Source organism: Rhincodon typus, chromosome 5 (assembly GCF_021869965.1).
Source record: "Rhincodon typus isolate 14 chromosome 5, sRhiTyp1.1, whole genome shotgun sequence".
NCBI lineage: Eukaryota > Metazoa > Chordata > Chondrichthyes > Orectolobiformes > Rhincodontidae > Rhincodon > Rhincodon typus.
Window position 1 is genome coordinate 80,861,925 of NC_063336.1, and position 26,090 is coordinate 80,888,014.

Consider the following 26,090-nt stretch of genomic DNA (forward strand, 5'->3'; position numbering starts at 1 on the left):
CCTCTATCCCTCTTCTATCCGCCTCCCACTCTCTCCCTATTTATTTCAAAACCCCCTTCCCCTCCCCCTTTTCTGATGAAGGGTCTAGGCCCGAAACTTTCAGCCTCTCTGCTCCTATGATGCTGCTTGGCCTGCTGTGTTCATCCAGCCCTGCACCTTGTTGTCTCTGATTCTAATGAATCTGCTTTGTATTCTCTCTAAGTCCAATATATCTTTTGTCAAATCCTTTTTTTCCCTTCAAGACTCAAGTTACATGCACAAAGTCAAGATTACTCTGTTATTTAGAATAACAGTGTGAAGGGAACTTCAGATCCAAAGGAAATCATTAGTAAATGGAAAGACAAAATTGTAGAGTCTGAGCAATTTTGTACTCTGCCAAGCGGTCTTTTCTCAGGTTAACTATATGCTAGGAACTCCTACTCAGTCTCTAAATGCTTACTCATGCAATCCCAAGGACAAGGGTAGCTGACAAATGTCACCATAGCTGATGGTCTTCATTTGTATTGACTGTGAATTTTAAAAATGCCTTGGAAAAAATTACTGCAGTGTTACAAAATAAATAAAAATGCTTCAATAATGTAACCAAACACCATGGGAGTTGAACAAAATTTCTTACATATTCAGCAAGAGTACATTTTAAAGTGTACTCAGCAAGTACACTTACAAGAATAAAATGGATGATGTATTTTAGTTTGTTTTGAGTCTTTCACGTGATGTGAGCATTGCTTGCAAGGCCAGCATTTGTTGTCTATCCCCTGAACTGAGCGACTTACGAGCACCATTTCAGAGGGCAGTTAAGAATCACTCACATTGCTATGGTCTGGAGTCACATGTAGGCACATTCAGGTAATGATGTCAGATTAGCCCCTCTCAAGGACAGGAATATTCCAGATTGGTTTTAACAAAGATCAGGAGAGAGAAGTCAAGTGAATTATTTTATTTTTCTTCTTTTCTGTCCCAAGCAGAGGGCTTAATTTTATTTTTCGTATTTTTTAAAATCCCTTTTGAAATAGGCTGTGGTGTATTCCTGGCCCCATATTCTCTGTTTCTAAAGTCCCGTTGTAAAAGTAACCCACAGCAAACTCTTTTCAGAGTTAAAATAGAAGTTTATACTTGCATTCAAAACCGAGGGCTGACTGTCGTAAAACACACACACACACACACACACACACACACACACACACACACACTAAAGCATGCAAGAAGAAAGAAAAAAGCAAGAAGGAATTGAAAGAGTTTACAATTAAGAATAATTTAGAACTCAAAGATATGGACATTAGTTTACGTGATTTTTGATTAAGGCCAAAAGGTTTGTGTACCTGAATGTCCCTTTCTATAAGTGTTCTCATTCAGGTGGGTACACTCAGCTGAAGTTGTAGATCACAAGGGCACTATGAAATGAGATTGTCATCCACTTTTCCATCTGAACTTCCAGAACTAGATTTTGAAGGAGATTTAGTCTAATGGCAGGCTAAGCTAAACCCAGAATCCGGCAGTGGTGGCATTAGTTAGCTTTAAGTCAGTCTGATTTAAAAAAAAACACTAACAGCAAACTGTTTCTTACTAGACTCTACAAGGGTTGTATACAAATTTCAATAACACTTTTTCTCAAAGACCAGGGGTTTGGTCATGTGACAGGATTCCTGGGTGAATAGCTTCAACTTAACGATGTAGTTTCTTTAGAATAATTGTTTTTTGTCTGTCTGAACAAGACAATTGTTTGTCTGTATGACATAAACAGCAAGCTGTTAAGCCATTTTAAGCATGAGAAGTTTTCCCCTTTTGTCCGCAACTGTTTGAGCTGGAACCTTGTCAGCTGGCCTTTTGGTGTTTGTAGACTACAAAGTTCACACAAAGCAAGGGTGCGCCATTCCAGGAGGATGATATCTAAGGTTTGTCCTGGTTAATACTGATCGGAATCGAGAAATTGTGGTCAGTTTGTATCTTGCAGCCATATTTTGATCCAGGAAAGTTCATTTTAAAAATTTAAATAAGAGCAATCTTTGAAAACAATTTACGATCTCTCATACATAGTAAGAACTACCGATGCTGGAGTCAGAGATAACACAGTGTGGAGCTAGAGGAACACAGCAGGCCAGGCAGCATCAGAGGAGCAGAAAAGCTGATGTTTCAGGTCGGGACCCTTCTTCAGAAATGGGGGAGGGGGAAGGGGGCTCTGAAATAAATAGAGAGGGGGGTGGGGCTGGGGAAGGTAGGTGGGATGGTGATAGCAGGTAGGTAGTGGTGGGGATTGGTCAGTGAGGTGGGAGGAGTGGATAGGTGGGAGAGAAGACAGACAGATCAAGGAGGCGGGGATGAGAGGGAGGGTTGGTCATGGGATGAGGCCGGGGTTGGGGAGATTTTGAAGCTAGTAAAGTCCACATTGAGACCATTGGGCTGTCGGTTCCCAGGGCGGAATATGAGGTGCTGCTTCTCCAGTTTCCGGGTGGCGTCATTGTGACAATGGAGGAAGCCCAGGATGGACATGTCGCTCAGGGAGCGGGAGGGGGAGTCGAAGTGGTTCGCGACTGGAAGGTGGATCTCTCATCTTGTCTCATGGACATGATGTTCCTCCGGCACTTGGAAAAACAGAATGTGAATTGTATTTTCTTAAAATAAAAACAGGTTTGCTTGAAAGTCAGGCATACAACTGTCAGGGTGCATTATTAGTTAATTGTTGTATTCTGAGTGTATTAACACACAGGATGAGGTGTCTGTGGTGATGTTGTTCTTCCCTGCAATGCCAATGATTTTTCTTTTTAGTTTAAAAGGTTAGAGGGAATTTCAAAGTGTGTCTAGCAGATGATTTTCAAATGTGTTTGTGAAGTATTCCTGGCACTTCTCTGCCTACATGACCTGAGATTTTCTTCCTGATGGTATATGTGATCAGGATTTGCTTTCCGGTATTAAACACGGAGGGACCAGTGCAGGTGAGCTGCAGCTGCTCTGGGTAGGCTCAACTATTTTGTTGAAAAGTTTTAGTTGGATTTCCTGCCTGACCTGGGTAAGCTTTCTGGGCTTTTGATTTATTGCCGGGAAATTCTCCCACATCATGGACTGTTAGTGGGCTATGTCCTAGTTCACCCCTGCGAAATGCTGTAAATTTCCAGAGCAGGGCGTCCACATCTTCCTGTGGCTCTTAGGTTGGAGGTGCTCACAGAGTTTAGGATTCCAGTTTTTCCAGCCCAGCAGCTCAAAGTTCAACCAGACGATCCTCCAGTTTCTCCTTCTCTACAGGGTCCTCGTGGTTGCCATCCAACGTATGTACCAAATAGCCTTCCCACTCTAGTAGACATATGAGTACTTGCGCACCAATTTTAGATGCCTGTGAGTTTTCAGATCATTCGAACTGCCCCCAAGACTGGGGTGCAAGCTCAGTCTTGCTGACAGGGGAGCCATTTTCCCAGTTCTTTCATCATGGGGAATGGGCCAGTCCGTGTTCTTCCCAATCTCCTTTAGGCCACCCTGTCTCACATGGGTCTGACTGGTTTCTACTGAGCTGTCGTATGTCTCTTCAGCTGTTGGGAGCCTGTCTCTCTCACTGTCAGTTCACCTGCATGAGAACTGCCCAGGTCCCCATTTCACTTAGCAAGAGAGGTGTTTGCTGGTTTGATTTCTGACTCACTCCCTCTATCACCTTGGAAATCTACACTTTTTTTTCTTGACCTACTTTAGTCTTCCCAGTCTGTTTGCAGCTAGTTTGTGCCTAGGTATCTTTCTCCGAGCCATGTCATTCACAATGGGTTTCTTCATTCCTAGCGGAGTGTTGGAACTTATTCCAAACTTCTGCAACTTTCTGTTTCTGTAGAAACAGTTTAGTTTGCCTGACCTCTGCTCAGTATCCTGGGATTCATCCTGACCATTGCTGCTACTATAGGTTCTTTCCTTACCTTTCCAGTTCTGCTGAGTTTTATCCCAACCCGTTTTAATTTGCCATGCTCTGACTTAGTCTCCTTCAGTTCCTGTGACATTCTGTCTATTTTCCCAATATTTATGAATTTTGTTCATTCCCTTAAGGATGCGTAGAACCTCTTCAGCTTGTCCTTTCTGGTTCCCTTCTGCTTTTCCAGTTTCCCTGCACTGCTCAGAATTCCCTGCTATAATGTGAATTCAATCACTTTATCTTTCTTTTGTCTGCAAGCAAAAGCTTGAAAAGAAATGTTCTTATTGCTTTTTCCATTTGAATGGACTGTTTGTAAAATTTAATTTAAAAAATGACCCACACCAAACTCTTAAGGTTAAAAAGAGAATGATGGTTTATTCTTGCGATTAACCCAGGCAATTATTGTCACAAAACTCATACATATACAAATATACACAAAAGGAAAATGGGAAGAAGGAGAGAAAAGAGTTTACAATTAAGAATGATTTAGAACTTAAAGATATGGACATTAATTCACATAAAGTCTGTGATCAGAGAAGATTCCTTTCCAAAGGTGTTTGTATTCAAGACGATACAGTTGGCTGAAATTGCAAAGTTCCTTTTAAAATTGATGGAGGAATGTTGAGAAAAGGTTAATGTTCACCTTCCAAGGTTTCTTCCGATATTAGGTTTCAAAGGAGGTTTAGACATTGGACAATCTGAGCTAAACCTGTAGTCTGACTGTGATGTCATCAATTAGGTTCTGAGATTGACATGATGTTAACAGCAAACTGCTTCTTACCAGACTGAAACAAGACAGCCCAAAAATTACAATTAATTCTTCAAAAGCATGAGTGTGACCGTGTGATACAGTTCCTGATTGAAATGATGAGTTTTCAAATTAACATGGTAGTTTCTTTCTAACAATTGGTTATTAACAGTCTAAAAATCTCTCATCAGGATCAGTTTTCATTTTTATGAGATTGATGTTGAGCTGCTAGAGTCACTTCAGAAACAATGATTTGAGATACCAGTTCTTTATTTACAACTGTCTGGGGGAGACATCTTGCCTGCTAGTCTTTTTTATTGTTTGGGGTTGCAAGATCCATGCAACGCAAGGATGTGATTTTCCAAGAGAGTTGTGGCTTTGTTCTGCCCAGGTAACTGCTGCTTGGAGTCTGTCCAAAAATTGTGGTCAGTTTGTATCATGTGATCAGTGATGGCCATGTTTTAGCCCAGGAAAGTTCATTTGAAAATTTAAGCGGGAAACAAGCTTTTAAAACAATTTTTTGATCTCTCTTGCATACAAAATAGGAGGAGTAGGCAATTTGGCCCTTCAAGCCTGTTTCACCATTCAATATGATCATGGCTGACCATCCAACTCAATACCCTGTTCCTGCTTTCTCACCGTATCATTTGATCCCTTTAGCCTCAAAAGCTATATCTAATTCCTCCTTAAAAATAATGTTTTAGCCTCACATCCTTTTTATAGCAGAGAATTCCATAGGCTTACCACTTTTTGAGTGAGGAAATGTCTCAAAGACATAGTCATAGAGATATACAGGATGGAAACAGACTCTTCAGTCCAAATCATCCATGCCAACCAGATATCCTAAATCTAGTCTCATTTGCCAGCATTTGGCCTATATTGCTCTAAACCCTTCCTATTCATATACCCATCCAGATGCCTTTTAAATGTTGTAATTGTACCAGCCCTCACCACTTCCTCTGGCAGCTCGTTCTATACATGCACCATCCTCTGAGTGAAAAAGTTGCCCCTTACGTCCCTTTTAAATCTTTCCCCTCTCTCCTTAAACCTATGCCCTCGAGTTTTGATCTCCCCCACCCTGGGGAAAAGACCTCCAGGGAAAATAGCCCCAATCTATTCAGCCTGTCCCTATAGCTCAAACCCTCCAACCCTGGCAACATCTTTGTAAATCTTTTCTGAACCCTTTCACATTTCACGACACCCTTCCTATAGTAAGGAGACCAGAACTGCACGCAGAATTCCAAAAGTGGCCTAACCAATGTCTTGCATTTCTGATGAAGGGTCTAGGCCCGAAACATCAGCCTTTCTGCTCCTATGATGCTGCTTGACCTGCTGTGTTCATCCAGCTCTGCACCTTGTTGTCTCAGATTCTCCAGCATCTGCAGTTCCTACTATCTCTAACCAATGTCTTGTACAGCTGCAACATGATCTCCCAACTCCTATACTCAATGCATTAACCAATAAAGGTAAGCATACCAAACGCCTTCTTCACTATCCTATCTACTTGCAACTCCACTTTCAAGGAGCTATGAACCTGCACTCTAAAGTCTCGTTCAGCAACACTCTGCAGGACCTTGCCTTAAGTGTATAAGTTCTTCCCTGATTTACCTTTCCAAAATGCAGCACCAGATATGTTTCGGACTGTGAGCAGAGAGATTTGGCTTAATATGTTAGGGAAGGAAAAGGAAGCTATGGAGGCAGTTGATTGGAGCCTCCGTCCTCATGACCAAGGAACTGATGAGCTCCTCTATATTGTTCTTGGAAGAGAAAGTGGAGGATGGGGGGAGGGAGCAATGTGGTTTGGGGGTGGGGGGAATGTGGTTTGGGGGGTGGGGTTTTTTAGGCGGTGGCTACCAAACCACATACTATTTTGATTTGGACATTTTTCACTATCACTTCAGTGTTGCTGGGTCAAAATCCTAGAGTTCCTTCCATAAAAGCATTGTGGGTATACTTTTAGCACAAGAATGACAGGCAATTCACTACCACCTGCTCAAAGGCAACTAGAGATGTGGCGAGAGAGTCACAGTGAAATGGGGGTGCAGAGGGGGGAAATGAGAGAAGTTAGAAGAGGCGAGGGAGACAAAGCATGGGAAGGGGGAGGCAGTGGGGGAGAAAGTGGGGAGGGGAGAGGAGGGGGGAAGTGACTCGGTGGAGGTGGCGGGTTTGGAGAGAGGACGGAGGGGAAGGTGGGAGGAGAGGGTGGAGGCAGTGGTAGGTGGGGGGAGAGGAGAGTGGAGGACGTCATGGAGAATAGGAACCCAGTATCCTCCCATTGTAGGAGGAAGTAGAGGAAGGCAGAACCTGACAATGGTCCAGCCACAGCTGATGATGCATGTCCACTATTACTGTTCAAATCTGTTAACACTATAGCATGAAACACAAGGGAAATAAAGTCGCACTACCTCATGGAGCCATAAAATATTTTTAATGAGAGAGCACATTTGATGAGTTTCATGCTGAATTAATAATAGTGCAAATTTAACTTAAGCGAAAGTGTACTTTACATAATTGCAGTAACAGATTAATATCTCTCTTTGTATATTGTTGTGCCATAATTCTCAATTACAGGTGACACCATTTTAGTACATGTAATAATACAAGATAACTCTTGCCTCACAGCATCAGGGACCTGGGTTCGACTCCACCCCCCAGGCAACTGTCTGTGTGGAGTTTGCACACTCTCCCTGGGTCTGCATGGGCCTCCCCCCGCCTCCCACCCCAACAGTCCAAAGATGTGCAGGTTAGGTGGATTGGCCATGTAAAATTGCTCCGTCGTGTCCAGGGATGTGTAGGCTAGGTGGATCAGCCATGGGAAATGCATGGTTACAGAGATATGGTAGGAGGATGGTTCTGGGTGGGATGCTGTTCAGAGGGGTCATTGTGGACCCAATGGGCCAAATGGCCTGCTTCCACTGTGTAGAGATTCTATGATTCAACTTACACAACACAGATAAGTGTATGAGCAAATTACTGCAGATGCTGGAATCTGTACTGAAAACAAAAAAAAGTGCTGGAGATCAGTGGGTCAGGCAGCACCTATGGTGAGAAAGCAAGCTAAGAAAGAGCTCTGATGAAGAGTCGTCTAGACTCAATATTAGCTTGCTTTCTCTCCATAGGTAAGTGTATGTCATGTACATGTTTACCTAGTTAATGTCTCTCCCATTCAGTAACCAAGGATATACAGCAGTCATGTGAGCACAGGAAGAGTACAAAGAACTGCATTAGTTTTTGCTAATGACAAAGAATTATCTACTTGCTCAGTAGAGAAATGAGGCAACAAATCAATAAAAATGTTGAAGTACACAAAAGTATATTGTGAGAAAGAGTATGACATTGAAATGCATAACAATGGCATCTAATACTCATTTTATATTTAGTAATCAGAAATGCAATTAGCCCATCTGGAATCCTGATCAGCTAAATGTGACTAGAGACTAAAGTATTGTACAAATTTGATGTAAAATGTACAGCACTGAACATTATCAAAAAGAATGTGATAGTCATCATTACTGAAACCAGCTTTCAATTTTAGATTTTACTCATTATTTAAATTTAAATTTGAATCTGTGTCTCCAGAGCATTAGAATGGGCCTCTAGGTTACTATGCTATCTAAATGTTTAGATATGGCAAAGCTTTGAAAAAGATCTGGGTGTTCTAGTACATGAATCACATAAGGAAAGTATGTAGGTACAGCAAATAAGTAGAAAATCTAATTTAGAAAGTTGCAAGAAGTAGTGAATACGAAATTAGAGAGGTTTTTCTCCAGTTATACAAGTCCTTGGTGAGACTATATCTGGAAGACTGTGTGCAGTTTTGATATCCTTATTTAAGGATTGATATAAATGCGTTGGAAGCAGTTTGAAAGACGTTTACTAGACTAATACCTGGAATGAGCAGGTTGTCTTGTGAAAAAATGCTGGAAACACTGGGCTTGTCTCAGTTGGAGTTTGGAGTAAGAGACAATTTGATTGAAACATTTAAGATTCTGAGAGGTCTTGACAGGATTCATGTGGAGAGGATATTTCCAGTTGTGGGGAAACCTTTAACTAAGGGTCATTGTTTAAAAATAAAGTGTGATCCATTTAAGATAAAGATAAGGAGACATTTGTCCTCTCAGAGGATTGAGAGTCTTTGGAACTCTCTTCCTCAAAAGTTGCTGGAAACAGAGTCTTTGAATATTTTTAAAACAGAGTCAACCAGTTTTCTATTCATTCATGGGATGTGGGCATCATGTGGCCATTTTATTACCAATCCCTAATTGCCCAGACGACAATAAAGACTCAATCACATTGCCGTGGCTCTGGAGTCACATGTAGGCCAGACCAGGTAAGGATGATAGATTTCTATTTCTGTAGAATATTAGTAAACCAAATGGGATTTTACAACAATTGACAATGTTTTCATGGCCACCATTAGGCCAACTTTTACTTTTATTCCAATTTTTTTTATTGAAGTCAAATTTGCCATGTTCCATGGTGGGTTTCAAACCCATGTTCTTAGAACATTAGCCTGGGGTTCTAGATTACTAGTCCAGTGACATTGCTTCAATGCCAACAACGCCTCCCCAAGGATAGATCCATATAAGCAAGTGTGAAGAGGGTATGAAAGATTATGAGAGGGTAGATGGGAATCTGGAGTAATTGGATCAGCCATAATCTTATTGAATGCTGGAACAGAGGCCTTATCCCTAATGCCATTTTTTTGTATGTAGAACAGTGCATTTCTTATCCAGTTGAGTAATTTGCCTTCACTTTCAGTTTTAGCTAACCAACTCTTATGAGGAACTTTACCAAATTCTTTTCGAAATCCATATAAATGACATCCAATGACTTTCCCCTGTCAATTTCTTTAGTCAGCTCTTCAGAAAATTCAGTCCGATTATTGTCAGGGATATAGTCCACTCTTTACAAATTCGCACTTGGTCTCTTGATAAGTTGAAACTATTTAAAGTGTAAGATCACTCTATCCTTAGTTATAGACTCCAGTACTTTGCTGACATCAGATGCTCAGCTAACTGGCCTGTAGTTCACTGGTATCCCTCTCTCGCTTTTCTTACGTTGTGGAGTGACATGCGTAACTTTCCAATCTGAAGGAACAGTGATTTGCAGAGGGGCCAGGGGAGATATGTGTGGAGCGTAAATACCAGCATGGACCCTTTGGGCCAAATGGTCTGTTTTTGTGCTAGACCTCTGAAATAATAAAAACAACATCACAATGGCATTGTCTTTCTGGGTGAATAGATTAGAAGGCTGAAACTATGGAGAATGCAGTGCCTCTGTCTCATTTCTCTTGTAAGGTACAAGTCACATGAAGTGTAGTTGTAGTAGCAAATTAATCCCAATATACTATTTTCAGTGACATCAGCCCGATCATAATCTTGGGTTATGTTCCACTGCAGCAGAACAGAACAGAGCTCACTGTGTAATGAACACAATGAAGGATCTTCAACACTTCAATGCTAACAGCAATCAAAAATCCTTGTGCTTTTATAAGAGGATAAAGATTTAAAATTGAAAATGTATTGTTCTAAAATCTCTACATCAACTCACTGTGGTTTCAGAGAATTTGAGATAAATGAGAAATGAATCATAAATATGTATCTTTTAACTTTAATTCAGAGCAAACTCCCAAATATCATTAACCTTTAAAAAAGTACCCTAGAAGGAACATCCATTTTAATTTGAAGATATTGCTCTTGGAAAACAATTGGAAGGTGCGATCTTCTGTTTTGATTTAGAGTTGTCATTTTCTTTGATAATACATGCAGCAGTCAATTCAGGATTTACTGATCTGAGAATTAATGTTGTAGAATCATTAAACAGCTAAAAACAAAGAACTGCAGATGTTAGAAATCAGAAACAAAAGCAGAAATTACTGGGGAAACTCAGCAGCTCTGGCAGCATCTGTGGAGCAAAAGCACAGTTAATATTCCAGGCGCAGGTTCAGAATTAAATAACTGGACTTGAAACATTAACTTGGCTTTCTCTCCACAGATGCTGCCAGACCTGGTGAGTTTTCCCAGCAGTTTCTGTTTTTGTTGTAGAATTTGTAAGAATTAAAAATTTGCGTTGTTGATAACCATAACAATAGCTTCATTATGTTTAAACTTGGTTCCCTATGGTTACTCCATACCTTTTCCATCTATTGCCAGTATTAGAGCTATAATGGCTGTGTCTGCAACTTTTGATTCTTGCCATTCATCCAGGGAAGAACAGGAACAAAAAGGTGCATTGATGTGGCAACAAGTGTTAAGTGCCACCAACCAAATCCAAGCATGTTCTTCTCTAAAATTTCTTTCATGTCCAATCAGCAAATAGCTGTGAAATTATAGACACTCTTTCCTGCTACTTCATATGAACATTACCAGAAAAAATAGGTACTTAACTGTGACCAAAGTATAATTATTGAGCCAGATAGAGGCATTAGACAGATGAAAAAAGCTTGGTCGAAGAGATGGGTTTTAAAGAGCATATTAAAGGATTAGAGAGAGAAGCAGTTCACGCTCTTAGCTCAAGACTTGGAAATCTTGAGAAAATGATCTTCCCTGTTAGATGGAGGATGTTGCCTGGCTAACTGTGAAATGAACACTCTGAGTTGTGATACATGCTCCCCATAGCGAAACTCCGCATTCAACGTATGACTTGGTAAAACACATCCTTATCAACAGCAACTTAAACCTATAAAGTTTTCAGTGTTATTGTGAAGGGTTTCAACCAGGAATAAATGAGATAAGTTTTATAATATTCCAGTGACTGTCAAACATAATGCTTACATGAGGAACGTCAACTGGCCGAGAAGAAAAATATGAGTGCAACAACAGAAGGGAAAACCTGGCACACAGAGAGCCTTACACAGAGAGAGAAGTTTAATTTACAAGGAATTTAGATGATCACTATGAAGAACTATCATTTTAGGCACCTTTAAGTAACCATATGTCGATAATTAAACTTCAGATGAAGTGAGAATCATTTTCCTTGTTGTCAACAACGCAAATTTCTAATTCATACTTTTTCCCCATATGGTTATATTTTCATCTTAATTTGGCCATCAAAACTGCAACATAAGAAGGACTGTAATGGTCAACCTGAGCTAATGAAGAGAGGACAAGAGAAGACCCAAGAAGGGAATTTGAACAATGTTTGTGTGATATAATGACCTCAACTTAGATTGTTCTGGCTCCTGCTAGCAGATTTTAGTTCCAGTCCCACCTGGGATGACAGGTGGCACAGTGGCTCGGTGGTTAGCACTGCTGCCTCACAGCACCAGGGACCCAGGGCTCGATTCCACCCTTGAGTGTCAGTCTGTGTGGAGTCTGCACATTTTCCCCGTGTCTGTTTGGGTTTCCTCTGGGTGCTCCAGTTTCCTCCTACATTCAAAGATGTAGATGTTAGGTGGATTGGCCATGCTAAGTTGCCTATTTTGTCCAGGAATGTGTAGGTTAGGTGAATTAGACATGGGAAGTGCAGGGTTGCAGGGATGGGGTGGGTCTGGGTGCGATGCTCTTTGGAGGGTCGGTGTGGACTTGATGGGCCAAATGGCATGCTTCCACACTGTCATGATCCTATGACATAACACTGTAACACAGATAGTGCTGCATTGTCAGGGGTGCAGTCTTTTGTTAAGCTGAGGCCTCATTTACCTTCTCAAATGAAGTGAAAAATCCCATACCACTATCCCAAATTAGTGTAGGGGAGCTCTGGCTAAATTATCTCTCAAAAGAAGTACTAAAACAGATTTTCTGGTCATTATCAAAATTTTGTTATGGAGACTAGTTGTTCTGCTTTGTGTTCGATGGAGGCAGTACGATCATTATTCAGTCACTGAACAGGCCTGTCCACAGGCCGCAGACTATTTGAGAGATGGGTTCAAATCCCACCATAGCAACTGGCAGAATTGAAATTCAAATAATTGAATCAGGATTTGAAAGCTAGCCTCAGTGAAACTGTCACTGATTGTCATAAAGGCACATCTGGTTCTTCAGGGAAGGAATTGTACCATCCCTTATCTGGTCTGACATACGTGTGACTCCAGACTCTCAGTTAACACTTAAGATTGTGTTCTGAAATAACCCCAGCAAGTAATTCACTTCTAGGGCAATTAGGGATGGGCAAAAATTACTAGTCTTACCAGTGACATCCATATCCCATAAAAAGGTATATAATTTTTTAAACTGATTGTTAAGTCTTGTTGTGTCTATAATTCCTTCACTACATCTTTAACATTTGCAAAGAGTTAGGTGTGATCAAGCAGCTAACTAGTATATTGAAGGATATTGTTTGATCAGTTTTATTATTTCTTCAGGGATACGATGATGGCTACGGTGGAGAATATGATGAACAAAGCTATGACACCTATGATAATAGCTACGCCAGTCAGGTGGAGAGGTAAGTAAAATTGAACAGAGAGTGCTGCATTTTCATATTTGTCTTAATGCTCTTGTGATTACGCAATAAACCAAGCTATTAAAGAAGTAAGGAAACAAGCCAATGAAGTATTTTATACACAATATCTCTTCACCTGAATTGTGTAGGAGCATGGATGATTGCAATCAGTATCACCAATGATCAGGGTGGAACACAATTACACTAAAAACATGAGGCCATTCAGCCCTTCAACTTTATTATGCCATTCAACTTGATTATGGCTGAACTGCATCTTAGCTCCAACTAACCCACCTCCATTAGTATCTTTGCTCGAGAGGCCAAACAGTGAAATAAGGTAAGGAATGAAGGTGTAAAATGAGCATGCACAATGGCTATAGAAACAATATATACCTATGTATCACCATTTATATTGTAAAGCATCCTACTGCTTTTTGCAGGAGCATTAACCAACAAAATTTAACACTGAGCAACATAAGATAATATTAGGGAAGATGACCAAAATCCAAAGAGGGAAGTTTTAAGGAATGTATCCAAATAGGAGACAGAGGTAGAGGGACAGGTCTATGAAGGAAATTTTGGAGTTTTGTTAGCCGAAGACACAGTCACCAATGTCAGTTATAGCAGTCTGGTCTCCAGGCATGATCAACAGGGGCAATTATTCAATCACTGCCATTTTGTCCGTCAATTGTAGTGTCGCTATATGGAGACAATACAAGACAAGCTGAAACTATCTGCATGTCTTATGTCAATAAAGAATATAAAAGAAAAAGGAAATAAACTAACATGATGATTGATCCTAGAAGTTCTAGAACAAATGGAAATGAATGACATTTAAGTAATGTATAAACAAAAGAAAAAAGTCTCAACTCAGAAGAATGACAGCATCATTAGAAAGCGTGAAAAGTATTTTGGAACCGAAATAAAAAAATCAAAAAACGTGTGGAGTCAGACTGGAATGTGTTTTTGATTCTAAATTAGTTTATAATTTAAACAAAAGTTGGCAGCTAACTGTCAGTCACCATTGACTGGTACATCATCAATGACAACTCATCTACCAATTAGTCCACTCGTCATCCAATCAGCAGTCTTGTCTCATACGGTATAAATGTTGTTTTCCCTTTGCTTTGGTAATTCTTATGAGTCGTCCTGACAAGTGCAAGATAAAAGACTTCAGCAAAATGTTTCTTTTTTTCAGCAATGCCAATGATTCTAGTGTTTCAGGTGATTCTAGTGACTCTAGGAATTATAGACATAGCACAACTTAACAAGTCTATGGTAATGCTAGTAAGTTTAGTCAAACTAATAATTCTAGAAACACGGGTAAGTTTAGTGCTACTAGTGAATCCAATTATGCCAGTAAGGTGATGATACTGGTGCTCCTACTGATGCTGGTAGGTTTAATGAAGTAAGTAATTGTAGTGAAGCTTGTAAGTCTAGTGATAGTGTAATTTTTGTGTTTCTGATCTTTCTAGCAATTGTTGTGATATTGATAGCTCTTTAGTTCTTGTCTGGAGTACCTTGCATTGATTTAAAAAAAAGCATAATGCTGGCAGAAATTCCAATGTTGCATGTGATTTGTCTCTTACCTTACTGAATACAAAGCCCTTCTGATGAGACAGATGGAGGGTCAGCAAAATGTAGTTCAGACTGTCGAGTATACCCTGCTGGAGGAATTATATTATTCAAAAGAAAGTCTCCAGAATATCTTCAGTGATATCTCTTCCATTCCTATCAAATTTACAAATGAACAAAAGCTGAATCCTATGTACTTGTGCTTTCTTAAATAGCTAGAACTCAGTAATTATGACTGTCTTTAACAAACTTTATAAAAATGTGTATCTTAATCCGTTATAATGTAAGTGATGATAGTCTATTGAACAGTAATTTTTGCACTGACGAGTGCTAGTGGAATAGTAGTATCGATCTGCCTAAGTGCTGTCCTCCATGTCTCTCAGTTCTAGTCTTTCCTCTTCAGGGACCTCCCATTTTCAATTTCAAGTTGTCTAACATCATCATCCTCTTTCTTCCTCTTGCTCTCTCTCTCTATATCTCTCTTAATGGTTAATTCTACCATCCTATAATTAACCAGATGGTAAATCTTTCCCCCGAATTCTGGTTCCACTACACGAAGGACTGATTTGTTGATGTTGGTCATATGACCAGATGGTCGTGGAAAGCTGGTTGCTGCTTCCTAGTATAATACACTGCCCTAATGCTCAATAAAAAGCAAATGAACTGTGGATGCTGTAACTCAGAAACAAAAACAGAAATTGCTGGAAAAGCTCAGCAGGTCTGGCAGCATCTGTGAAGAGATATCAGAGTTAACATTTAGGGTCCAGTGACCCTTCCTCAGAATCCAGTCACCAAACCCGAAATATTAACTGATATCTATCCACAGACGCTGCCAGACCTGCTGAGCTTTTACAGCAATTTCTATTTTTGTTGCCCATGATGCTCAATCTCAGCATCAACAGTTTGATAAAGGATTGCAGTTGCTTAGATTCTACTCGCTGAAGTTCGATTTCTTGAGTAAATCACTCTTTGGGATAAAATGTGCTGTTGATGAGAATGGTGAGTGAGTGCTTGCTAGTAATTGATAATTAGCTATAGCCCACGATGCGCCATAGGCACCTCTCTCCAATAAAAAGAGCAATCAGTTATGTAGCTTGACGGACAGCAATTCACATCCAGTGTGAAGCCTTCATGAACTACCACAGTCAGTATGGGGAATGTAGGATCAGGAGTAAGCCATTCAGCCCCTCGAGCCTGCTGACCATTTAATGAGATTGTGGCTGATTGTGGTCTAACTATATCATACCTGCCTTTGGTCCATATCCCTTAATACCTTTACTTAACAAAAATTTATCTATCTCAGATTTAAAATTAACCAACTAGTAAACCCACACTGATAGCATCATTCTGCACTGTATGTTAGCCATCTAACTAGCTGAACTAACTGAATTTACATCATTATGTGATCTAAGGTGACATTCATCCAGAGATATTTCTAGCCTCCTATGCAAAAACACCTGACTGGAGATTGCCTTTGTCACATTTTAACCTGGTTTCCTTTGCTTTATTGTTACCCTTTGATTCCACGCAGAATGCTATATTTACCTTGATTGTGAAGGCACATTATTAAATCTCCCAAGACCCCAAGTGATTTTCAGGTATTTTTAAAGTTGAGCAGAGGTTTCCCTGTCCTTTGTTTCTGTTCTGTGACATTAACTGAAGGAGGGGATTGTCTCCTTGTAAACGTTCTACTCTTCAGTAATCCGCCAAGCAAACAGACCCATTCCTTATGCATCTTTTTACTACGACAACTCATCGCCCATATTTGCCAACCCAACAATCACTGCGCACCAAAAGTAATTATTCTATGAAAGTATTCTATGTGTTATCCCGTAAGCTGAGGTTTATGTAGAATTCATAGAATTATATAACATTCGGAACCCACTGGGAGTGGCAGTGCCTGTTAGCAACATGGAAGTTCTAAAAGTCAGTAAAGTGTGTTAGATTGAAAACAAAAAATGCTGGAAATCCCAGTGGATCAGGCAGCATCCATGGAGAGAGAGCAAACTAATGTTTAAAGTCTAGATGACTCTTCATCAAAGCTGATGTGAAGTGTGGAGAGGGCAACATTTATGCAATAGTTGGGGTGGGGGAGCGTAGAGTGCTAGGGGAGAGAGGCTGCTGAAAGTGCAAATTAAGTGATCGGAATGTGAGAGCAGCAGAACAATGGTGTGTCTAACTGCTGAACTGGAAAGAACAGATAATTCCACTGGAGTGGGGAGAGGGGAGAGAGGACATGGTGACAGAGAATGTAACATGTAAAGCTAAAAGAAAGGGAAGGAATAGGAGTGGGTTCACAATCTGAAGGTGTTGACCTCAATATTAAGTCCAGAGGGTTGTAAAGTGCATAGCCTGAAGATAAGCAGTTTGTGCTGTGATTCGCTGGAGCATTGCAGCATGCCGAGGACAGACAAGTGGGCATGTGAGCAGGGTGGCTGTGTTAAAATGACCAGCTAGACAATGTGTTAGACAGTGGTTTCTTTACACATCCACTTTACTACCAGATCATGTCAGGTTTCCTGGTTAGTGTTCGTGGATGCAGTGGTGACCCATGGGAGGCAATTACTTTTTACAGGAATGCTCAATGCGCAGTTTTGACTGAGTTTGGAGTCAGGCATCGGACTGGCTCACTGCAATGCTGGCAACTGTGAGGGCCTGCAGGCATATACTACTCCTCACTGAGACAAGTAAGCAGGCCTGCCTATAGAAGCCAAGAAGGCATGGCCGGAGCTCATCCATTAGTCTAAAAGCAGGGTCATGATGTCGCATTCATGAATTCAATGGCGAAAGAGGTTTAGTAACCTTGGCAAAGCAGTAAAGGAGAGGCCAGTGGCACATTTGACCACATGCCAATGTATGTATCACCCCAAACCTCTCTCTTCACCTGCTCGGACACATCACTGTCCACACCTTGTGAGCACATCCATCCCTTTTTCTCTGTGGAATTCCTCACACCCATCACAGTCTGTACGTCCTGACACACCCCTTGTCCTTACACATTCTCTCTCTCAGTCACACTCAACAAATGCTGCCCATCCATTAAGCGCATACCATTGCATTCAATTGTAGATACCAAGTATCATTGGAGAGGCAGAGAATCAGAGGTGCTCCTCCAGCCAACTCTGTGGCAATTGCTGTGGAGGAGGAAATTCTGGAAATAATGCTGACAGTACATGACCAGGGCAGAGGGAAGAAGATTGTCAAGCTACCTAGTGACAGAATTCAATATCACAGAGTCACATCGCACACAATGTTCACACATATTGGCTTAATCTCAATAACAACTGAACAATAATCATGCACATAACGATCACTTAAAACATATTAACTTTGACAGTTTCTGGGTCAATTCTTTAATAATTTTCTAATGGAAGAGTGCAACGAATTTTTGTCGAACTGATCCTTGGGATGGTGGGAATGTGCTATGAGGAAAGTTGGAGGAGATTGGGCCTGGATTCTCTCAGGTTTTGAAGAATGAGAGGTGATTTCATTGAAACTTGTAAAATTCCTACAGGGTTTGTCATGGTAGATGCAGAAAGACGTTTCCTCTGGTTTGTGGAGGTGGGAGAGGTTTTAGAACCAGCAGACACAGTCTCAGAATAAAAGGAAGCCATTTTGGACTGAAGTAAGAATAAATTTATTCTCTCAGCAGATGTTGAATCTTTGGAATTAGTTACCCCAGAGGGCAGTGGTAGCTCAGTCATTGATTATGTTCAAGATGGCTAGAAGCTCTAAAAGAACATAAGAACTAGGAGCAGGAGTAGGCTATCTGGCCCCTCTGGCCTGCCCCACCATTTAATAAGATCATGGCTGATCTTTTTGAGACTCAGCTCCACTTACCTGCCCACTCACCATAACCCTTAATTCCTTTACTGTTCAAAAATGGGCCATGAAATATACTTGGCAAGTGGGATTGAAGAGAATCTCCAGATATTTTGTGTGTACATTAGCAGCAAGAGGATAACAAGGGAAGGGGAACATCCACTCAAGGACAAAGGAGAGACTTTATGCATGGAGCCAGAAGAAATGGATGAGGCCCTAAATGAGTACTGGGCATCAGTACTCACTGAGGAGAAGGACATGGTTAGAATAGGAAGGGGTATATTGATATTCTGGGGAATGTTGGTATTCAGAAGGAGGTGGTGTTAGATGTCTTGAAAAACACTAAGGTAGATAAGCCCCCAGACCCTGATGGAATCTATCCCAGGATACTGAGGAAAGCAAGCGAGGAGATTGCTGGGGCCTTGACATAGATCTTTGTACCTTCTTTAGCCAAGGGGGAGGTCCCAAAAAACTAGAAAATAGCCAAAATTGTTTTTTTGTTTAAGAAGGGCAACAGGGCTCTGAGGGACCTGGATCAGTGTCAAAGGCTTTCCACTTGTAAATAAAGGGTGACTTAGTCACAGAATACTGGCCTCTGTAGAGTTATTTCACTACCGAGTAATAACATCAAACATTAATCCTCCTGCTAATACCCAGCATCAAATGTTTATCCACATTGTTGATTTTCGGAAGTTTTATAATCCACTATATTTCAGAAACTTGCTGCTAGTTGTCATGGGGGATTTACAATATTGTAAATGTATAAGATATTGGGTATTATGTTACATTTGTTCCTGCAAATTCACAATGATACACAGTATTGTAAAAAGGAAGCCATTCAGCCCATTATTGCTTGTGCTAGCTTTTTGAAAGAGCTGACCAATTAGTCCCACACACCCTGCTGAATCAAGCTGGATATTTCAGTACAGTACTGAGCAAATACTTCAGGAGTTGCTGATTTCTTCATTGAGATGTTATACCAAGGCTCTATCTATCTGAAGCAAAACATTCCTTTTGCATTCTTTCAAAGAATACCTAATGGATCTCTCTCTGGTTTCCTAGAAAATATTTTATCCTTGAATCAAGACCACAAAAACAGGTTAGTTTGTCAATATCACATCATATTTCAGGGGATCTTCCTGTCCAGAAATTAGCTGCTGTGTTACCTAGACTACAACAGAGCCTATATTTCAAAAATACTCGATTATAAGCCCTATGGTCATGTAAATTGTTTTATGAAAGCAAGGTTTTCTTTGAGGAAAGCTGTGTTCTAGTGATAAAGTTAGCAAACTAGTAATTCGGAGGCCCATGCTACTGTGCAGCAGCTGTTAGAGAACTCAAATTCACTTAATAAAATCTAGAATTGGAAGCTAGTAATAGTGACTATGAAAATATCATCAATTGCCATAAAATCGCATCTGGTTTATTAATGTCCAGATCCAACCAACTTTCTTTGACACTTAGCTGCCCTCTAAAATAGCCTAGCAAGGTTCCCAATTCAAGGACAATTCAGGATGGGTAGCAAATGCCTTGCCATTGATGCCATATCCTGAGGAAGAATATCTAAGTTGCTTATCTCCACTTGAAAGCTCAAATTGAATTCGCACAATCATTTATTACATTAAAAATATTTTCTGGGTGTTATGGCAAATACCTTAAATTTGTATCCTTCAACTACCAACCCTCTTACCATTAAAACCTCTTCATTTACTTAAGAAATTCATCTTAGAACTTTGTATATGTCTCCTTATTATCTATCCCAGGAACAATTCCAGACTTTTTATTACAAAATAATTACATTGATTTGTATCTCTCCAATTTGTAATTAATATAAATATATAAAAAAGAACCGTGGACACTGGAAAGCTGGAACAAAAATGGAATTTGCTGGAAAAACTCAACAGGTCTGACAGCATCTGTGGTGAGAAAGCAGAATTAACATTTCAGGTCGAGTGACCCTTGCAGAGTTCTGAAGAAGCGTCATAGGACCTGAAATGGGTGGGTGTTGGTAAGGAACATGGAAAGCGGTGTCAAGGTTCTAATATTATTGAACTCAATATTGAGTTGTCATAATAATAATAAATGATTCATAATAAATGTATTTTACATGTTTGCTGAATACAAATTTTGGTCAGCTCCATGATGACTTTGTATTATTAAAACTAAGAGCAGAAATGCTACAAATTTTAGTAATTTTTGCCACTTACCTATTCATCTCAGTTCCAGAGATTCTTTTGGAGTGATTTTAAAGTATTGGAGTTTACAGGCTCTGTTTGTTATGCTGGTTTCCGATGTATCATTTGTTGCTTTATACTTTAAGAATTAAGTAGTCTGTGCTGATCTGCTATACTATGCCAAAGTAAATCACCTCCACTTTGGATGGATGTGTTGTTTCTGGGCTTCTGTTTCACTTACCATCTGAATGATTTTGTTTAGAGTCAGGTCTACTTTAGACTATAGTCATTCTGGCAAAGATTCTTCAATGATTCCTACAATAATTCTGTTTGTTATGAATTCTGACTTTAATTCATCAGTCACATTTCTTTACTATTCTGTAGATGTCAACCATTCAATTATCTGCATTCTGAATTCATCAGAATTTACCTGTGTGCTGAACTTTTCTGTTATATCTTGCTGTGCTAACAATTTTATTAGTTCTGAGGTTGAAGTAATTGGGAAAGGCTTTCATTACATCTTCAAAAGTTTTGTTACTTCTTCTGCCACTTGCTAGCTATAATGCCATCATTCGTACAGCTATTTTTGTACAGAAGTGTATTTTTTTATTCAGCTTCTGATTTACTATCCCATTTGAAAGCTATTCTGTATCTCAGAACTTGTTTTCTTCAAGATATCCAATTCTACATTCTGTCTGGCCCATCTCTGAAGGTGGACCTTCTTGGCAATATTATTTCCAATGGCATGTCTTCCATGACTTTCTTGTTGAGGATTGCAATAAGAGTACCTTCTGTAGGGATCTTGAATCTTCAGTACTTTCCTGCTGCTACATGTACTGTATGAGCAGGTGACTTAATCCAGAGTCTGAAGGTAACACACCACTGCTCACCAAGCAGTATAAGCAGTCAAACATAATCCACTCTAGTACTTATCATGTTGTATGGGCATATATTTTCTCAACGCTGTATGTACTGCTGCTCATAATGATGATTGCTATAACCATCCTCTTTGAATGAGGAAACTATAATGCCTCCTTAGTCTTGTGTGGTAGTGGAAAATATTGTTACAGGAAAATTTGATGACAACCAGACGTAAGGCCTCATGCCATTGAAATCCTAAGCTGTTCTACCCACAAATCCACATGACATTAGTATTAGTGGGGGTGATGGTCGTGGTGTTTATGGCACCCCTCGGTATTAACCCTTTCAGATCCACAGATGACAACAACAGCCCACTACTCTTCAAAAATAGTAAATTGGCTGTAAAGGCCTTTTGGATTGTCAGATGATATGAAAGGTGCTATGGAAATGTAATTCTTTTTCTTGCTGATTGCAATTGAAAATCTGTAAACAGTTATCCCCTCTTTACAGAATGAGAAAATATATTCCTTGGTATTCTCTACTGCTGTATTACACTCTGTGAGTTAGCGAGCAAGAAGACATCAGTATAGAGAAGGGCATTGATATGAATTCGCAATTACTTGAGATGCTGTACATTGTGAATGGAGGAAAATACAGAATCATGGAATTTTACAGCATGGAAGAGGGCCATTTGGCTTACCACCAAATCTTTGGAAGAGATATCCACTTCTTCCCAGACCCTTGCCTTCTTCCCCTAGCCTTTGCCTCTCTTAGTTGAGCAATCTGTTTCTTTATTGTTAGCCTCAGTATATACAGGGTTAACTTCCACCTCTGTTTACCTATTGCTAAAGTTACAGGAAGACATATTCTGCTTGAGCAAGCCTAAATTAATTAATATGCATCAGAGATTTGATATCTGACAAACAAATGGAAGATTTATTTCCCGATGTCAATTGAAAGTGGTCTCATCAGTCTTAATCTGCTGACAATTGGATTATTACAGCAACAATTCAGTCTCACTGAGTAGCCTGCATTTGTTTCAATGTGAGATTTGAATGGCTATGAGAGTTATGGGATGTAATACTAAATTTTTATTCTAGAACATCTTTAAAAGATCTAGCGATGCACGTTATTAGACACACGTCAGAAATTCTACTGAAGCTAATACCTTGCGTTAAGTTTGCAGGTTATCTTGGACATTTGAGAAGTGTCAGAGATAATAATTGCTGGTATGATGGGCAACTCTTATAAAGCCATACAACATAGAAATAAGCCTTTAGGTCCGCCATGTCTATGCTGAACAGCAAACACCAAACTGCACTAAACCATTTACCAGCACTTGGTCCATAACCTACGATGCCCTGGCATTTTAAGTGCTCATCTGGATGCTTCTTACATGATGTGAGAGTAGCTGCCTGTACCACCCTGTCAGGCAGTGCGTTCTGTACTTCTACCACCATCTGGATGATAAAAATATCCTCAGATTTCCTCTAAACTTGTGCCCTGTAGTCTTAGACTCGTCTGCCATGGAGAAAGCATTCTCACAATTTACCCTGTCCATGCCTCTCATAATTTTGTACACCTCAATGAGATCCCCCCTCAGCCTCCACTATTCCAAGGAAAACAAACCCTACCTATCCACCCTCTCCTCATAAATGAGAATTTCTATCCCAGGCAACATACTGCTGAATCTCCTCTGCACCTCTCCAGTAAAGTTGCCTTCTTTCAACAGTGTGGTGACCAGAACTACACAGAGTATTCCATCTGTGGCCTAACCAATGTTTTATAAGGTTGTAACAAGACTTCCTTGCTCCTATATTCTACACCCTGTCTAATGAAGGCAAGCATCCCATATGCCATCTTCATCACCCTATCTTCCTGCGCTGATACCTTCAGGGATTTGTGGACTTGTACACCTGTTTTCCTCAATACTCCCTAGGCACATACATTCATATGTCCTTCTGTTATTAGACCTCCAGAAATGCATCACCTCATACTTATCATTAAATTCCATCTGCCATTGCTCTGCACAATTTACCAGCTGATTAATATCTGACTGTAGCCTGACACCATCCTCCTGATTATCAACAATGCCACCAATTTTCACCAGTTTTCTTCAAAGTTACTGATTATACTTTTTACATTTACATTCAAGTTATTAATGTAAATAACAAATAGCAAATGTCCCAGAACCAAACCCTGATATACACTGCTGTTCACAGGCTTCCAATCACACAAACAACCCTCCACCATCATTCCTTCTTCCCATTTCTAAGCCATATTGGATCCAATTTGTCAACTTGCCTTCGATCCCATCAACTCTTAACGTTTGGACCAGTGTTTCATGTGGGACCTTGTCAAAGGCCTTAACGAAGTCCATGTAAACCACATCAACTGCATTACCCTCATCAATATATTTAGTAACCTTTCAAAAATCTCAATTAAATTAATCAGACAGGATCTCCCTCTAACAAAACTGTGCTGACTGTCCCTGATCAATCCCTGCCTTTGCAAGAGTTGATTAATCCTGTACCTCAGACTTTTTCCGATAACTTTCCAAACACTGATGTCAGACTAACTGGTCTGTAATTACCTGGCCTATCTCTGCTGCTCTTCTGAGCAAAGGAACCATATTAGCTATCCTGCAGTCAGCTGGCACTTTGCCTGTGCCCACCAAAGTATTAAATATCTCCACCAGGGCCCCAGTAATCTCTTCCCTTGCTTCCCATGTCAGCCAGGGATATATCTCATCATGCACCTTTATGCTCACTCAAACATCTAATGCCTCCTCATTATTAATGTTAACATGTCCTAGAACCTCACCATCCCAACTGAAATCCCTGGCCACAATGTTTTTCTCCTCTGTGAATACAGACGACAAATATTAATTCAAGACTTCACCCACATTCTTTGGTTTCACGCACAGGTTTCCCCATTGGTCTGTCATAGGTCCCATTCTTTCCTTGGTAATCCTAATATTATTAATATGCTTATAAAATGCCTTGGGGTTTTCCTTAATCCTATCTGCCAAAGATATTTCGTGGCCTCTCCTTGCTTTCCTAATTTCTTTCCTAAGTAACCCACTATACACTCTATACTTTTGAAGTGCCTTCCTTTTTAATGCACTGTACCTAAGGAATGCTTCCTTCTTTCTCTTTATCAAACACTCAATATCCCTTGACATCACTTGCTGCCCTTGCTCTTCACTTTTAGAGAAACATTCAAGCTCTGAAATCTCACTATATCACGTTTAAAAGACTCCCACTTTCTGAATGCAGACTTGACTGGGAGCAGTTACTTGCAGCTAATGTTTGCCAGATCCTGTCTAATGATATTGAAATTTGACTTCCCCCAATTTAAGACACTTAACTTCTGCACTATCCTCATCCCTTTCCAAAATAGCTTTGAAACTTAGGGTTATGGTCACTATCGGCAAAATGCACACCCACTGACACTTCAACCACTTGACCAGCTTCATTCCCTGGAATTAGGTCTGGGCCTGTCCCATGTCTAGTAGCATTTTCTACATACTGGAACAGAAAGCTCTCCTGGATGTACTTTTAAAATTCCACCCCATCTAATCCTTTCACACTAAGGCAATCCTAGTTAATATTAGCAAGGTTGAAGTCCCCTGCAACTGCGACACTATTACTCTCAAAATCTCTGCAATTTGCCACATATCTGCTCCTCTATCTGCCTCTGACTGTGGGAGGCCTGTAATATAATCCCAGCAAAGTAATCATACCTTTTATATTTCTAAACTTCACCCAGGTGCCCTCATTTGAAGAGCCTTCTCGGGCATCCTCCCTCACAACTATAGTGATGGTTTCCTTTATCAATAATATGATACCTCCTCCTCTCTTGGATCCCTCTTCAATCATGACTGAAACTCTTGTACCTTGGAATGTTAAGCTTCCAGCTCTGCCCTTCCTTCAAACATGTCTCAGTGATTGCAGCAATATGATCATCCCAAGTGCTGATCTAAGCTCATCTGCCTTGCCATTCACCAGACAAGGTCCTTGCATTAAAATATGTACAGTTTAGCTTTGTAGAACTCACATGTGCTTATCATGGCCACATCTGCTTCACCTGCTGGACTGTCTTAGTATTCCTTCTGTATCTGATTTGACCTTGCTTCCAACTTTACATCTACACTGTGCCATATCCCCCTGCCAAATTAGTTTAAAACCTCCCCAGGTTTTATTGTCAGAAGTTCCTAGTGTGGGTTGATCTGTGGCATTAGAGTCCCCATCTTGAGTTGGTTCACAGACAGGAGACCTGAACAAGATTGATTCCAAGTAATAGGTTCATTCCTAGGATTGTATTTTGCTATCCTGATTTGGGACCACATAAAGTCAGGTGGGAGAGAAAATAGCGGCTGTAAGACGGATTCAGATGACCCTGTTTTGGTCTTTAGCTGTTTTCAAAGTTGCAAGAAAAAGTACAGGTCAAGAACCCTGCATGCTGATGATCAGAACTGACATTCTGCATCAATTGAGCATACCCACATGGCATCAAGGCTATAAGCGAAATTTCTTGCAGGCCTGTTAGTGTACCACCACCTTTCCATTGTGTATGCAAACCATCTATCCCCACCTCACCTGTAATCTTCTGTCCCTAATGTTTGTTTGATTTGACAGAT

General features: G+C 40.3%; 1 protein-coding gene across 1 annotated transcript in view; it reads left to right on the top strand.

Moving 5' to 3' along the window:
• khdrbs2 (KH domain containing, RNA binding, signal transduction associated 2) overlaps positions 1-26,090 on the top strand; it is a 424,077-nt gene that overhangs the window by 338,811 nt on the left and 59,176 nt on the right. The window contains exon 5 of the mRNA XM_048597077.1: positions 12,937-13,019. Within this exon, the coding sequence (XP_048453034.1) occupies positions 12,937-13,019 (83 nt within the window). The remainder of the gene's footprint in view (positions 1-12,936; positions 13,020-26,090) is intronic.